This window comes from Amblyomma americanum, chromosome 4 (assembly GCF_052857255.1).
Source record: "Amblyomma americanum isolate KBUSLIRL-KWMA chromosome 4, ASM5285725v1, whole genome shotgun sequence".
Taxonomy (NCBI): domain Eukaryota; kingdom Metazoa; phylum Arthropoda; class Arachnida; order Ixodida; family Ixodidae; genus Amblyomma; species Amblyomma americanum.
The window spans coordinates 63,396,983-63,413,254 of record NC_135500.1 but is presented as its reverse complement, the minus strand read 5'-3'; the positions used below and the strand labels follow the sequence as shown (position 1 = coordinate 63,413,254).

At 47.1% G+C, this 16,272-nt stretch overlaps 1 protein-coding gene and 1 pseudogene across 3 annotated transcripts in view; both read left to right on the top strand.

The window, feature by feature from the left end:
- LOC144127986 (uncharacterized) overlaps window positions 1-16,272 on the top strand; it is an 80,879-nt gene that overhangs the window by 32,230 nt on the left and 32,377 nt on the right. The window contains exons 7-8 of one of the 3 annotated variants that reach the window (XM_077661022.1): window positions 260-317; window positions 3,186-3,395. In XM_077661022.1, the coding sequence (XP_077517148.1) occupies window positions 260-317; window positions 3,186-3,261 (134 nt within the window). In that variant the 3' untranslated portion in view covers window positions 3,262-3,395. Of the gene's footprint in view, window positions 1-259; window positions 318-3,185; window positions 3,396-16,272 lie in introns of those variants that run through there. The other 2 variants (XM_077661020.1, XM_077661021.1) reach the window with 2 other exon arrangements.
- On the top strand, window positions 5,034-5,779 carry LOC144127655 (uncharacterized; annotated as a pseudogene).

Below are 16,272 nucleotides of genomic sequence, written 5' to 3'. Positions count from 1 at the left end.
TGCGTATACAGTCACCTCTGCAGCCAGTTTCTTCTTTCACATTGCATATATTAATATGAGCTGCGTTGACCCAGAAAAATAATGCAAAACCTGCATTTAAATTTTTTAATGTTTTGTTTTTATTTTGTGGCATTTTAGTGACACAATTTATGTAATTCATGCAAAATTTCGTAATTTGTCACCAGTGTTTTTATGTGGCGGTTCAAGAACCTCCTAGTCTTTCTTCTGGGCCATTAACACTCATGTCGCATTGTGTCAGTTCCAGCACCAGCCAAGGCTGTAGACACCCATGCTGACGAGGCCAGCAGCATCTCTGCGTGAGTGCTTTTTGCTCTGCTTATTCTGTGTTAAAAGACGGGCTGAGATTTCGAGTGCAGCATTCTTTGTGGTTGCTTTTTTTCAGTTAGTGTGTCAGCATTTTGCTTCTTTTGCTGGGAAATAAATTTGCAACAAGTATTATTTAATGCTACATTAGTGAGATGAACAACATAGAAATATTGACATTCTTAAAATTAGGCACTCGCGTGGTAACTAAAGAAAGCTTCACAAACTGTGGAGAGAGGAAAAAGGGTGGGTGAAGAGGCCTGCTGAAAGTGGGCAGATGTGTAATGCTAAGAAAACTTGAATTCTTGCGTGCACAACTTCTCTTGTGATCTCAAAGGTACCAGAGACATGGAAACTGCTAACATTATTCTGATTCATAAGACACAAGACATTTACGAAGGTAATCATTAATAGAACCAGGGCTACACTGCACTTCAACCAGCCTAGGAAACAGGCAACTTTTTTTGACAAGGTACACTTGACAACAGATAACATTCACATCATGCATCAGATTATGGAGTAATGAACAGAATACAATATGCTCCTACATGCAGCCTTCACAAAGTACTTCACAGCATTTCACTCGGTGTAAACAGCAGTGGTCATGCAGGCATTGCGTAGTCAAGGTGCTGAGAAACTGTGCATAAATTCGCTTGGAAAAAATTGGAGGAGGCACTTAAATGACCATAGGCACTAATTTTACTTGCATGTTTTCTTCTTTCAAATGATGTGAAATTCGCCTGTGACCGCTAAATAGTTTATAATTGAATTTCTTCTTGATGCCTTTTTGGTTTCAGTTTCATCGAATGAATGATGGCTGTGACATGTAGTTGGTGTTTAGGTCACATGAACCACGAAAAAAAACTAAAATATGATCGCAGATAGTGTGTGTTAAGCCAGCTTGCTTCAAGGGCTGGAATGACAGTAAACGACGTATCAGCAGCTACATTGCCATTTTTTTCCCCTCCTCACGTGACTTAAACACCAGAGAAGCAATCTAGGTAAGCCATCTAGGTCACATGGCCTTATGGCATCACCACAAACTCCCCACGAGATTGTGAGCAAACTGACGAAAACGAAACAGTAACAGCATCAAGAAGAAATTCGGTAAAAAATTATTTAGTGGTCATAGGCAAATACCACGGAGTGATAAATGTATACCAAGGTCTAGTGCATCATTTTAAGGAAGAAAACACGCAAGAAAAAATTTGATGTCTACGCTCCCTTATGCCTCAAGGGTATGACACGATAACCTTGATGGGCTAATACCCATATGTGCAGAATTGGTGATTCTTTATTTTACTTTCATAGATCCCTGGTAGTCCTCGCACCACTCCTGGAGCAGCGGTGCAGCAGTTAGCGATGCACCACTGCCCTGCGATAGCAGGTGCTGCCACTGGTGGAGCTTGTACGACCCAGGTTGCTCTTCTCGAGCAACCTCTCGCGACCAATCATTAATTTGACTGCCACCTGCCACGGTGGTAAGTTTGCTCACAATCTCATGGGGAGTTTGTGGTGATGCCATAAGGCTATGTGACCTAGATGACTTATCTAGGTAGCTTCTCTGGGGGATTTTTCATTTGCAACGCCGCCGGCGGATTTTCTGCATAGCAGAAGCCTTAATGCTATTGCTTTAATGCCTACTGGGACTGCACAGGGGACCCTAGGGGGGCAGGAGAAGAGAGGCAGGACACCATTCAATAGGGATGATAGTGGAGGGTCAACTTACAATCGAAACCAAAGCATGGCACCATAAATAGAGGCAAGACGGGCGAGATATCAGGCATGCTACAGCGTTGTTGCATTTTTGCTGCTCGGCTCCGTCGCATCACTCTTGGTGCTGGCCTTGAGCAGCTGCTATGTCAACATGCTGAACCAGCATCCCTGCCCCATGCGAGCGCCATCTTGAATTCTCAAGGCCTGCGCACTTTCCTTTCCCCCACTCTGACGTCAGCCACTTTGACCACTGACCCCTCCGCATTCCACCGGCACTGCAATTCTCCTTTCGTCCCTCAACCAGTCTTCCACCCTTCCATTGTCATGTTGCTGGACGTCTCGGCGTGCGCTGCTGCGTTCAATTGCTGTTACGTTCGTGTGTGCTGGCTAGGAAATGCCTTGTGATTGTGATAGCTAAATTTTTGTGTGTCCTGCACCTGCTGTAGAAGCGATGGGTCACTGCCGCGTGCCCAACTGCAAAGGAAACTATTACAACGGGCCAAAAGTGCATGTGTTTTCGTTCCCAAATGGCACCCGTTGGATTACGTGGGAGCGTGCTGTTCGCCACGACGACGTCGACATGTGGACTCAGCGAGATTCTAAGGTACGCTGTGTCTGCGCATTGAAGCCATTGTTGAAGACTAATAATTTATCACAGTGTGAAAATATGGAAAAGATGCGGTGTTAAAATTCATGGGACACGAAATTTGCCCTATACTGCTGGTATCAGTAAATATTATATCTTTTTCTCTTATGTACCAGACGGTGTTCTTGTGTGATTGAATAGATAGTTTTTCAAGTTGAGTGCGGGTGTTCATGTCTTGGTTAATTAAATATGCCTATGAATATCATCGAATTCTGTAGAGAGCATATATACATTAACGAGATATTTTCTTACATCTTGATTCAACTTTTGGACTATATTTAGTGAGCGCAGTATTTTGGCTATAGAATGCCTGGTATATTTAGGTATTTGAAGAGATTCTATGCATTTGTGCAATGAATAGAGGCGTCTATGACGATGGAGGGTGGGTACTCTAGCATACAAGTAGCTGCACTAAACTTCGTTCAAACTTAAAATAAAAAAGTGAACAAAAAAGGCAATATTTGGTTCCTAAAGGACTTTTTCCTCCGGTGCTTTTCAGGTATGCGAGCTACATTTCAAACCCAAGTACCTCAGGAACAAGTCCGTGTACACAGATGCAGCTGGCAATACAATAGAAGCACCCATGGGCCTTACAAGGCCGACTCTAGATGCAGGACCCACGATTTTTCCGAACAGTCCTGCTTACCTGTCGGACAGAAAGCCAGTGCACCAGGAGCCGGAGGAAAAAAAGGAAGTGCCTCGAACAAGTTCAGTTACAAGACGCAATACAGCTTTTAATTTCTGTGCACGAAGAAGTTGGGTGTGTCAACCACCTACCATCATTTGAACACCTTCTCTCGCACGGCTGCAAGATTTTCAAACCTCCGACTTCTGGACAATAACAAAAGGCAAAAAGTGTGTCCTATTTGTGCACATTAATGGCAGTGCAGAGCCACCGGAGATTGAGCGTTCTGTAGTTGTAAATGACCTCATGGAAATCGCAGGCTTTTGGAAAAAAGTCAAGCCTCTTCATTCTACCTTGAACACCGTGCAGGAATTCAAAGCGCTGAACGTGTGCCAGTGAGAAGAAAAACTGAAGGCTTGTTCCAGTTTACTTTTCACCCTTCTGGATGACCTGGCGAGTGACGAACTACTGCCACAAGAAAAGGTTGAAGTGGTCACTTTCCTAAAAGAGCAACTCCAATTAATTCGCAAAGAAGGAGGTGCCATAAGGTACTCTGCAGGGCTCCTTGTATTTTCCAGCCTTCTTTTTACAGTTTCCCCCATGCCTATAAATTCCTTCGTAGTTCTGGAAAAATAGCTTTACTCACCGATCAACATTAATGAGGGTATGCAGTCATTACAATGCCAGTCCTGCAAAAAAGCAAAATGATAAAGGGTTCTTACGATACATAAAGAAGAGAGCAAACCATCTAAAGTTGCACGAAAGAGTGGTCACATTGATGTTTGATGAAATTCACCTTCAACAATATTTTGATTTCAAGGGGGGAGCAGTGACTGGAACGGCGTCGAACTCTTCTAAAGTGGTAAAAACAGCTTGTCTTCATGACACAAACCTTGCTGTCAGCCCACAAAGGTGTTGCACATATTCTCTCAGTAGCCAGTATCAAGGCAAGTCAGCTGCACTGCGTTCTTGTGAGAACTATTTTGGAATTGGAAAAAGCTGGTGTCACGGTTATTGCTGTAATAACGCACAACAATGCTATAAACAGGAAGATTGTGTCGCTGTTTTCTAAACAGAACACAGTAGACATTGTTTTCAACATCTTTCTGACAATCCGAGGCCACTTTTTTATGTTGTGAACCCAGCGCATTTATTAAAGTGCGTAAGAAATAACTGGCTCAATAAAAAAAAAACCCGGTACATGCATTTTTCATCCAGAATTAAGCAACACAGGGTCAATGGTACGAGTTAATGGTTTAAGACTTTGCGAGATCTGCATGCTTCTGAACAACTGTCCTTGTCAAAGTGTGGCTACGGGCTGACGTACAAAGCTCTTCATCCGTCAAAGATTGAGTGTCAGAATGTAAAGCTCGCTCTAAAGGTGTTCAACCTTTTGTGGTAGAGGCCTTAAGAATGCGTGGAACTCTTCTTAGTTAGCTGTATGCGACAGGCACAGCTACTTTCATTGAATTGATCGATAAGTGGTGGTACATTGGTAATGTGAAAACCCCTTCGAAGTGGCGATGCCTTAAATATCCCCTCCAATAGCCATTTAGAAGCATCAACGATGCACAAGTGGAATTTTTAAATTCTTTCGTTGACTGGCTCGACTTATGGAAGGACGTAAGAATGGTTACTGGTTCCCTAACAAATGATACGCAGCTCTGTGGCTCACATCATACTCCCTGATAGAGCTTAGCAGCTTAGCTTAGCTTAACGAACTCAGTTTTGATTATGTACTACTCGGAAAATTCCAGACCGACAGTTTAGAGGGCAGGTTTGGCCGATATCGTCGTCTCTCTGGATTAAATTATCATGTTTCAATTCAACAGATATTCGAATCAGAAACAAAGATTAGGCTTCAAGATTCGTTGACCTTGCCAGATATGCAAGAACTCTGCAAGCCATGTACGACACCTATTGATGAAGAAAGGCTTGTTGAAGAGTACAGAGTTCATATTACGCAGAATGACATGAAAAGTAAGGCACCCTCTCTACCAACTTTCACATATATTGCAAGATTCTGTGCCCATGCTGCACTGAAGAAGCTACCTTGCGAAGCCTGCACTGACAGCTTAACAACACAGGACAGAGAACTGGAGGGAAATTTTCTCATAAAAAACTTGACCGGAGGCGCTTTCAAGTTCCCACAGCCTGTTGTCACCAATGCTGTCTTGCATGCAGAACTAGTACTTGAAAAACTGACAACTAAAGAGGACTCTGCCAGGTTTCATGCCGCAGGCAACCAAAGACACGTAGTTGTTGCCCTGACAAAGAATCTGCTTTAAGACAGTGAAGATATAGATATTTGCAGCAGTGGGCACCATCCTGACATAGTGCTGGAGAAGATCTTGCGCGCTGCTGCGAACACGTTGTTGAAAAACTATGTACAGGTAAAAACTGACAGCTTGAAAACTGGGTTGTCAGCAGCAAAAACACGGAAAAGGAAGCTTAAAACCTTAATATAGAATCGTAGCCTTGCCATTTGTAAATACGTATATAATTTGTAAATATGTGAATAGAGTCTTGTGGCCACTGTTCCTTTCGATCTCTGGCGTTTCTTTTACGGAAGTTTCAAATCTAGATATGCTATACGAAACATATACCGCAATAAGTTGCCAGCACTCCCTTTATTAAGTATATATGATGAAAACCCACCCATTTAACACATACCTTTCTACCATTTAGCCCAATGCAATTTAATTGCAGGCGCCAAAATTTTGCCTCGCATCAGTACCGCCCGCACTCCGCGTGTGCCCCTGCACGGGAGGAGACGCAGGGAGTGGCGGCTGGGTCAAGCTGGGTGATGTCCCGGAGGGAGCGTGCATGCCTTAAAGTGTCTAGGTGGCTTTGCCCGTGCGTGGCGGCCGACGGAGGCTGTGGATAAGCAGCAAACCGGCGTCTCCTCCACTCCCCACACACGGCTGCCGATTGCGGCTGCCGATAAGCGGTCGTGGCCCGATAACGCATTCGCATTCTACTCTTAAAGGCATCCTCCAAGTTTTCTTTTTTACTTTGAACTGCGCACTCGGCGCACAAGAGAGTGTCGATAGTTGATGGAAGGGCCGCTGTTCTAATTGTGGCGGCACCGTCACTCGGAATGGCAGCGGCGCCAGAGAGTGTCCGCAGCCGACGCCGCTCAGGCGTAGTTTCTCTTTGGCTCTGACGCATTTGCTACTGCCGGCCGCGTTTCACAAATTTTTAATGTGGTGCTTAGTCAGTCGTCATTTGTGCTGCGGGTCCGGTAAGCGACCGGCGCTCGTTCACGGCTTCATTCAAATGGCTGACATTCTTTATGCCGAAAAAGCAAACTGCGCGCCGGGCTGCAAGTTCGAGTTCGCATGGGGTGACACAGGTGCGGCAGCTGCAGCGAGGCAAAATTTTCAGCTTTTCCACGCGATGTCGTGATGTGGCTGTACGGCGACGTTAGAGAGACATGCTGTGGGACAGCATCACGACGGCAGCGCTAAGGAGGATGATGGCGCAAGTGTGGACGAGTAGCCCAGTGATTGATACATTTTCGTTTTGAATGTGCCTACAGGCATGCCTGCGCTCAGCAGCCGATAGCGACTGGCGATGAGCGGCGGCCGCATGATAATACTCGTATTATCGCGTTATATTATTAAAGGCCAAGGTTAAACGACCTCCAAGCTTCTTTTTTATTAAATGTGATATGGGGGTGTCGACTTACATTTGAGTTGACTTACAATCGTGTAAATACGGTAAGCGAAAGCAACTTGGAACAGTTTGTCAATAAAGCAGCACTTTGTTTTGGGTGCTGAGCTGATGGAAATGAGAAGCATAGCCATTTTTCCGGCCAAGTAATCGTGACAGATACAGTTCATGCCAGAGAAATGAGTAGGTGAATAAGAACAGGCTGGAGTACTTTAGGTTGCCACTTCCAAGCCTTTAAACACGTATCTTTGATAACGGAAGTATTTAACCTTAAGTACATCTTGTCAGTAACCACTGATAGGCAGGCCAAACTTGGAAGTGATGGTAAGAAAGGTCTCTATTTCTCACGATTCCACGAAAAATCGTAAATTTAAACGTTTATCTTGGAATTGTGTGTTAGCAGTCATATTTTCATTTTTGGATACTATCGTTGCTACGGGCATCAATAGGAACTAGACGATGGGAAATTGACTGATTTGCCTTATTTGCACTAATCTAATGCAAGGAAGTGGTTTTGTTTGAGACCTCGGGATAATTCTAAAAGGAATATTTTCACAATTATAACAGTCTCAGATTGTTCAAGCCAACAGTAATCCCACCCCCCCGCCTCCCCCCCGAAAAAAAAAAATAAACGTGGACGGCACGCTTAAATACGGAATCAGAGGATACGTCGACCAGCAGAGCAAAACCTCCAGTTCGTTAATGCACGCAGTCTCCCACGCCACTGCTGTGCCGCCACTTTTCGGCTCTTAAAACTACCCTGTCCTGTGCCCGTTTGCCCTTTTTGAAGCGAAAAGCTTCACTACGCTAGGTGAAGCAGTCTTCTGGCAGGCAGCACAATGACCAAGGATCCCTTAAGGCGCAGTTCAGGTGTCCACCAAGATATGAGACAGATACTATGCGATTTCCTGTCCTCAAAACCAATTTTCAATTTCCTCTTCCTTTCTTCTTTCTCTCCCTCATTTATCCCTTCTCTTAGGCAGGGTTTGGGTGTCTACCAAGATGTGACAGTTACTGCACCATTTCATTTCCTCAAAAACCAAAGAAATGAGGTGCAGGGGTTCATTGGCATTGACAATGCTGTAGAGGCCATTGATTTTCAAGAAAGGAAAGGCGCACAACTGGCGCTCTGGGTCAGTGGACACCTCAATCTCGCTTTCATGTATGTGGCATGTCGTTGGTGTCCAACTGCAAAAACCTGCTTTGATTGCGTGCACACGAGATAGGCAGCTTGCCCACCCTGCCACCCTGGCAGGTGGCAGTTAAATCAAAGGTTCATCGCAAGAAGTTGATCACCCAATGAACGCTGCGGCCTATTGCGTGGCTGCCACAGTGTTGTCAGCGCTAAGGCATGCAGCCCACATCTCTCTCTCACACCATCTCCACATACCTCAAAGGGCGATTGAGCCGTCCACTGTCCCAGGGGGCCAGTTATGTGCCTTTTCTTTCCTTAAAATCATCGGTCGGAGTCTAGAACAGTGTCAACGCCAGCGCGAATGAACACAATGAACGCCGACACCTTTCGCTTTGTATACCCTGGATTAGCTGAGCTAATCCACATTTATAGAACGGCTGTCGCGAGCATGTATACCAGAGCTGCCATGGACGAGCCGTGGACGCTTAGCAAGCGTCCTTGCTTTTTGCTAATTCCACTGTCCCAGGGGGCCAGTTATGCGCCTTTTCTTTCCTTAAAATCATCGGTCGGAGTCTAGAACAGTGTCAAAGCCAGCGCGAATGAACACAATGAACGCCGACACCTTTCGCTTTGTATACCCTGGATTAGCTGAGCTAATCCACATTTATAGAACGGCTGTCGCGAGCATGTATAGCAGAGCTGCCATGGACGAGCCGTGGACGCTTAGCAAGCGTCCTTGCTTTTTGCTAATTCCACTGTCCCAGGGGGCCAGTTATGCGCCTTTTCTTTCCTTAAAATCATCGGTCGGAGTCTAGAACAGTGTCAACGCCAGCGCGAATGAACACAATGAACGCCGACACCTTTCGCTTTGTATACCCTGGATTAGCTGAGCTAATCCACATTTATAGAACGGCTGTCGCGAGCATGTATACCAGAGCTGCCATGGACGAGCCGTGGACGCTTAGCAAGCGTCCTTGCTTTTTGCTAATTCCAGGGTTAGCCAAGTCAAGCCACCGCCAATTTTTTCCTTTACCTTCACCACTCAACTATTGACCGCCTTCTTTCCACATCCATGACCACCTTCTTTGCACTCACAGCCAGTGCTCTTTGGGGCAGGATAATTGAAACCCTGGCTTCTCTTTGCTGCTTTTGAGCTTAGTAGCATGGTAGCTTTAGCTATCTCGGGCAGCTCGCAGAAAATTATTAAAACATTACCAGTTCACACTGTGTGCATAGCATGGTTCCTAACATATCTCGAGGAGCATTCTAAAGTATCCCTTGGTGTCTTTCGTGAAATATTGCAGGTTCTTTGTTCTCAGTTTGCGAAATTTAAATTTTCTGCTGCGGCAAGTTTAGGGCCTGGAGCACACAGCAGTGAACATTGGAAAGGAAAACCATTGTTTAACAAGATAAAAAAGAAATAACTGATTGGGCTGGGAGCAAATGTGAGTTGAGGGCATTTTGGTTGTAATCAAAAAGAAGGAATCATTTTAGGTACTGCGACATTTAATGCACAGTATTGACTGTCAATGCCTATTTAGTATCAGAATGGATAGCAATGGTGGGAAAATGTAATCAGGTGTGGCTGAGAGTCGGACAAAAAGTGATGCGAGAATATTTTCGCATTCATTTATTGTCACTTTGCTCCTGAAATTTCCATTAGCACTGTGCTTTTTGCACTGCACTTGTGAAACTACATCTGAGATTGGAGTTTTTTAATCTTTGTTTTGGTTTCCAAGCACTTAGTTGTACACCAGGTTGTCATCTGGCAAACTCCGAATTTGGTTGTCACTACCAAATTGAAGCAGCAGCTTGCCATTATTTCTAAAATGCCATACCATATCTTGCCAGTGCTCACTGACAAGCCAGAATTGGAAGCTAAGAAACAAATGCTTGCGAAATCCGAGCTAGAAAACATGGATGTAAATTAGGTGCCCTAAATGTTTTTATAAGGGAGTAATTACTCATTGACATTCACCCAAGCGCAGCCATAGGCTACAGGGGAAAGCTGTACCGCTTCCTCAGAAACTTTGTAGTTAAAGAAAAATTCGCCCTGGTCCGGGGTTCGAACCCGGGACCACCGCTACACCGGAGCGGTGTAACCACCTTGGGGGCTTCTTTTGTGTAATTATACAAATCACTGTTTCTTCGAATTTCTTTTTTAATTTTGAGTTTGGTGCAAAATACTCACCCCCCAACAAAAAATGGCTGGTGGTTTAGCATTGCTAAGCATGAAATATTGTGCGAAAGCAAAGCGCAGTTTCAGCAGGTGGACACCACCGCCATGTTATGCGTGTCAACTTTTTCATTGTCAGTGCCAATTTACCCATGTATGCCAGCGTGCTGTGCTCCAGTGCCACGTTTCTATAGCAGTGTTGTCAGTGCCAATGCATGTAGCACACATCTCTCTGTCACAACTGCCACACAGCTGAAAGCGTGGATATTAGTTTGATAGCAGTATTAGTTGATGAAGAAGATGACGTGCAATGCATAGCGTGAGAGTGCGTTGTGGCTTAACACAAGGTGTGTTCGGCTGCAGTGATAGCCCAGTGCTCTCACACAGTGGCCGGTGAAGCTTACCTTTTCACACCGCAGCGGGTTCGAATCCCAGTCGTGGATATTTATTTGGTTTATTTATTTCTCATGGCACAAACCCACTAACATCGCAAGCCCACAAACATCAGAAGATCTTGCTTGGGTTTACCCATTTTAATAGTGCTTTGGCATTAAAGGTGGAAACAAACAGATAGGATGGGTCTCATCCGTGTCGAGTACCCCTGCAAGCACGGTGGAACACCAGATAGTTTTTCTGAATTCTATCCAGTCAAGAAATACAACACAGCCAGTCCCAAAATACGACAAGAAATTTTTTCAGCTTATTGTTATGACAGATTTTTCTGTGGTATTGTGAAGTGATCTGTTGTCACGACAGAATTTCACTCCTTACGACAGAAGACTGTGCAATACTGCAGCAAATCCTGTTTTTACTTGAAAAATTTTTCTTGTCAGGTCCCAAAATACTACAGCAAAATTTGTTGTTACAACAGAAAATCTGCACTGCTTTTTGATAGGGATATTGAATGAATGAACGAACAAGAGAGAACATACTGCACTTTGAAAATGGGGAGGGGGGGGGCAAGAACATGAAGGGTGTGGCGGCAGTCATCTTGGCATGACGAAACGTTTGCGACTCACAGTTAAAGCAAAAACAACATAGTCCTCTGGCACTATCTCTACTCCTGGCTGGCGTCTGTCATGCTCAGCACCGCCGGTAGGACATGCAGTTGCAAGGATGGTACCGCTGCTGCCATCTATTGGCCTGCCAGTGAAGTAGGGCTAGGCAGCACTGCCCAACATTTGTCCTGTGACCTGCAAACGAGGTGGCCAGTGATGGCTGCTGTAACCATTGTTTCCTGGAATACGCCTAGGCAGGCAGCTTACCTTGAGCATGCCGAGCCAGCTTTAATGACTGGCTGCAAGCTTGTGTGGTTGCAAGCGAGAGAGCTCTACGTTTCACAGTGCTGCAAACAATTTGTGAGATAAAGTATAAATTGTATCCTACTATGCCAGCATGCACATACTACCGTTGTGGGAAATTTCAATTCGTCAGCGCTTGAAAAATATTCAGACAACTGCGTGCTCTGTTTACTTTTGTCCGCACTTGTACTTGTCTCAAATGGATTTTCGGGTGGGTCAGTCTTGCCTCAAATTCTACGACAGTCGCTTATTAGGAAGCTCAGTCAAATGCACGTGTTCCGTTGAAAGAGTCGAACCTACTACGAGGAAATCTCATCACTAATGGGGCACGTTTTTGCTTTGCCTAGTTGTCGGAGGTCTTCGCAGTGGGTACCGCAGGAGGCCTGTCGTGACCCAGCTGTTGCGAGCTCGAGTGCCTGCTTGGTGTGTGTCGCCGTGTCGGCGCCATGGCTTGCTGTGTTTCCAGCAGCGGGCAGTGAACAACGCCAAGTTGTCTGTCGTGCAGCTTTCGGTGCGAGAATCGTTTAGTGTGTCCGCGTAGAACACAGCGACAATACGCCAGTGGGCAAAAGGTTGCGATCGCGAAATCTGCAGTGCAATAATGACGAGCCTTTGATTGAGTGCGAGGAGGCGATCCTGGCCTGCGTAGACTCGGTCCTCCTCGTCTTCCTCCGTATACGGTCGCTGTATCAGAGGGTCCTCCTCCTTACGGTCGCCGCGCAGCATAGCTGACCGCGGCCCTTGCGGAGTACGCCCTTGATCACACTGGCGGGAAAACGGAACTCCACGCGCTGTTTCCCCGCACGATGGATCCGTGAGCTATTTTTCACGTCCTGCATCTGAGACTTGACCAATGGGAGGCGACAGCTTTTACTGCCCTCGGAACAGCTGTGGCGCCAGCTGCAGTCCCCTCGTGCTCGCGGGCGGCTATGGTGTCACGTGACTAGTGCAGCGGATAAACGCAGGCTGTATGGAGTTGGCCGAGAAATGAAAATTGGTTGTCAGGGAAAGGAAATGGTGCGGTATCTATCTCACATCTCGGTGGACACCTGAACTGCGTCGCAAGGGAAAGGGATAAAGGAGGGAGTGAAAGAAGAAAGGAAGAGGTGCCGTAGTGGAGGGCTCCGGAATAATTTCGACCACCTGGGATCATTAACGTGCACTGGCATCGCACAGCCCACTGGCGCCTTAGCGTTTCACCTCCATCAAAACGCGGCCCCCGCGGTCGGGTTCGAACCCGGGTACTTCGTATCCGTAGCCAAGTTGGCCGAGGTGTGGAAATTTTTCCGCAGAAGACGTCAAGAGGGCCAGCATCTGTCAAGCTTATCCACTAGTAGCCTTCGCTGCCTTTTTCTCGCTTCCTAGTCCGACAGCGATCTTAGTGGCATGCTCCACCAGCGGCGCTTGGTTTTCTCGCCAGTTACCTGGTGGCCGCTGACGGAGTTTTTTTTTTTCAGACCGCGAGGACATAGCTGTGAACTCTGATTTCAATAAATGTACTGTACATGCCCATTAGACACTCCTCATGTGAGAGGCGTCTTGGGGAGTTTCACTGTCCTTTTCTGGCTTTAATTTGAGCAGTGTTTCTCCCATAAGTCAAATAGGAACCAATCCAGCTCGTCCCCTTAGTCAGTAGGGATGTGATATGTTTCGGCATGTATTTGCTGGCAGTAGGCGCATCTATTTACCTGGAGTTTGCGACATGCAGTCAGTGCCCTCTTGTATCCGTCGTCGACGCCATGGTCCCGAAGGCATCGTCCACCGTCGTGGCCAGCGACCTGTGCGACAGTGGCAGCGTCCGGTCTATCACCTTCATCTCCTGCGCCGTCTATCTCGGAGCCATCAGAGCGTCCCAGTACTCGGCTGTCACGCTCAGCGACAACGGCTTCGAGTTCAGCGTGCCCGCAGTGCACGGTGCGTGGGCGATAGAAAACAAAATTCAAAGATTTTGCCAGAAAAAACTGTTCCTTGCTCAGACCAGCAGCGCTTAGGCAAGGCAGTGACTGAACAGGTCTTGTATCCTGGCTTAATGTTGCTGCAGCCTAAGTGTCGACGACTTGAATTTTCGATCTGCGGTACATACACGCTAGTGGAATCTGTCATTCATTACCTTCACATTTTGTTTTATTAGGGCAGCTCCTCCTTTTTAGGGAGCTATGTTTGCACAAGAGAGGTGAAAGCTTACACTGCGTTAAACGCTGTCCCTTCGAGTCCGAGATCGACAAGGTGTGCAGACGTATCAGTGCTTTCAAGAGCTTCGCTGTTACCATTCCACAGGAAATGCGGAGAGAAGCTTTTTCAGCAATCGTCGTCTAAACTGGGGAAGTCTTGCCAGGCCTTGCCTTGCCTAAGTGCTGCCATCTGGGCCACTGTTCAGCACTGTGGGCCCTTTCCTACGCTTCTCACTTTCTCATTGGTGCCGACTGTGCCCTATAGATTCGAAGACTGGGAAGGATGGTGCCAACGCCGCGGCCCCGCTGTTGGTCAGGCTCTCTCCGTCTGACATTTGTCGAGTCATGGCCCACCTGCCGCTGCTCAACGGGTCGGCCATATTTGTGGCCCTGACGAGGAAGGCATTCGATGCTCTCAGTCGGCGCCTCTCAGAGGAGGCTCCGTCCCGGAACTGCACCACTGGCGGGAGTGACGATGACCCCTCGGACCGGATATTGTCCCTCTTCACCTTCGCTTCGTTCAGATTCCCGCAGAGGTTGTTCCTGAGGAATGCCCTGCTGCCGGGCGCCTTCTGCGAGATCGGCGCCGCCGCGGCCAAGAGAATCGCCGTTGCCACGGGGGCATCGCCTCCGCATGGCGCCCAGGACAACCCTAGCGCCGGTGCGCAGCCTTGCGGAAGAAAGCAGAACAGCAGTGGTCCCTCTGGGCAAGAGCCGCTCGTCGACAGTCGGAAGGAATGCGGCAGCGCCGCTGCTCACGGGGCTTTAGCGTGCATCAGTTCTGCGGCGGATACGTTGCAGTGTGGGGGAAACGATTGCAGGGACCTGAGAGAAAACGACGCAGAGACGACCCTGTCAGGCGTGCCGGTTCGTACGAGTCACGATGGCTCGGAAGAACCCCCTGCAAGCAGCACCGCACCGCCCGAACTTTGTGACAGTTGTCCAGTGCCCCAAGCTGCACAACTTTCCGTCGCTGTCCGTGCGAGGACTCATTTTCCGTCCCCTGTCGGATGGACACCGCCGAAGACGCCATTGGAAGGCCTCGAGCGCTCGCCAGTGTCGTCATCTGTAACAGCCGAAGGCACTGTGCACTTTGGGTATACACGCATAATGACAGAGACACGCCTCTAGCGACTGACGCCGCCGAAGGCTCTGCGTAATTGGGGCAAGCGCGTGATAAACAGACTGGAGTGTAACCGCCGAAGGACTGACTGAGAGTCATATGTTTCGGTGTTGTGGTCATTTGGCAAGATGGGGAGCAACGAGTTTAGTGCTGTGTCTGCATTGCAAATTGAAAAAAAAAAACTCCTGCATATGCTCGCAGGAGAGTGAGTCAACACTGACGGGTTCAAGCTTTGCCACTCCTCGAACTTATCGCTGTGGAGCTCTACAGCCGCCGCCGATAAAATGGCAGCAAACCTTCGAAACGAGTGATGCGTAGTCGAGGGAAACGTTGCTGTGTTCTTGACTCAGTACTGATCACTCTGCGTCATGCATAAGCACGTGTGTATTTTCAAGTCTGCGATGCTGTGAAGCTTAATTAATCGGCCGATTAAACTGCACCTCTTGTATTGTTTTGACTGCATAGTTTCTGGACTTGATATCTGACTATATTCGTCTCATAATTTGCTGATGCCATTTTTTTCGTGAAAGTGATCATCTGCTGTCTGTTCATGGCAGTGTGTTTATTTGCGACTCGCGAGCATATTTTCGCTGGTTTCTGCTCGAATCATGTTTTCTTATGTGCACGGCTGTTTTCACAAATGCACTCCGGTCGCCTGATAATCAATAGGCTTGTCTCTGTGTTTGGATGACTGTGCGGAAGCCTTACTGCGATGTTTGCTGACAGGGCAATGCAATGTTGTATAGATCATTGAACAAGTCAACTCGAGCGTTCCGTTCTGCTGCTTCTAGGAACAAAGTATTCGGCTGCTCACGTGTCTTTAGCCCGAGGCTTGGTCAACATTTCGCATTTTCTGCCACTGTACATCAATCCTGGCAGTCGTTGTTTGTTCCTGTCCCGTCTTCCCTGCGTGTGTGCTGTGGTCGCTGGAGGTCTGTGACAGTTTGGTTGCGCTTAATGATATGCACCGCTATTGTGCAATAAGCCATGGCGAAACATTCTTGTCTAGTCATTGTGCAGCGAGTCCAGGGCAGACATGCAAAGGGCAGAATACCTATACATTCTTGTTGAGACTGCCCGTTTCGAGGTGGCTTGGGCTAGGACGAGTGCGCATGTTTTGCGCTCATTTCAGGACTGCTTTCTGATTCCATATTCGTTAATGGCTGCCACTAAGATTTCTGGCAACCAGGTACAGTTCGTGTTTATAAATGTTATACTTTTTTCATTTCTGAAATGAACAGAGCTTGACACACGCAGTAATGTTAGGCGTGTCTGTTCAAGTTCAAACCTGTCGCAAACAATCCCAACATTTCTGCGTTGCCCCTAGAAACACAGCATTGTGTAGAATCCCTCGCAAAATGCTTGTAGCCCTTTTGCTGT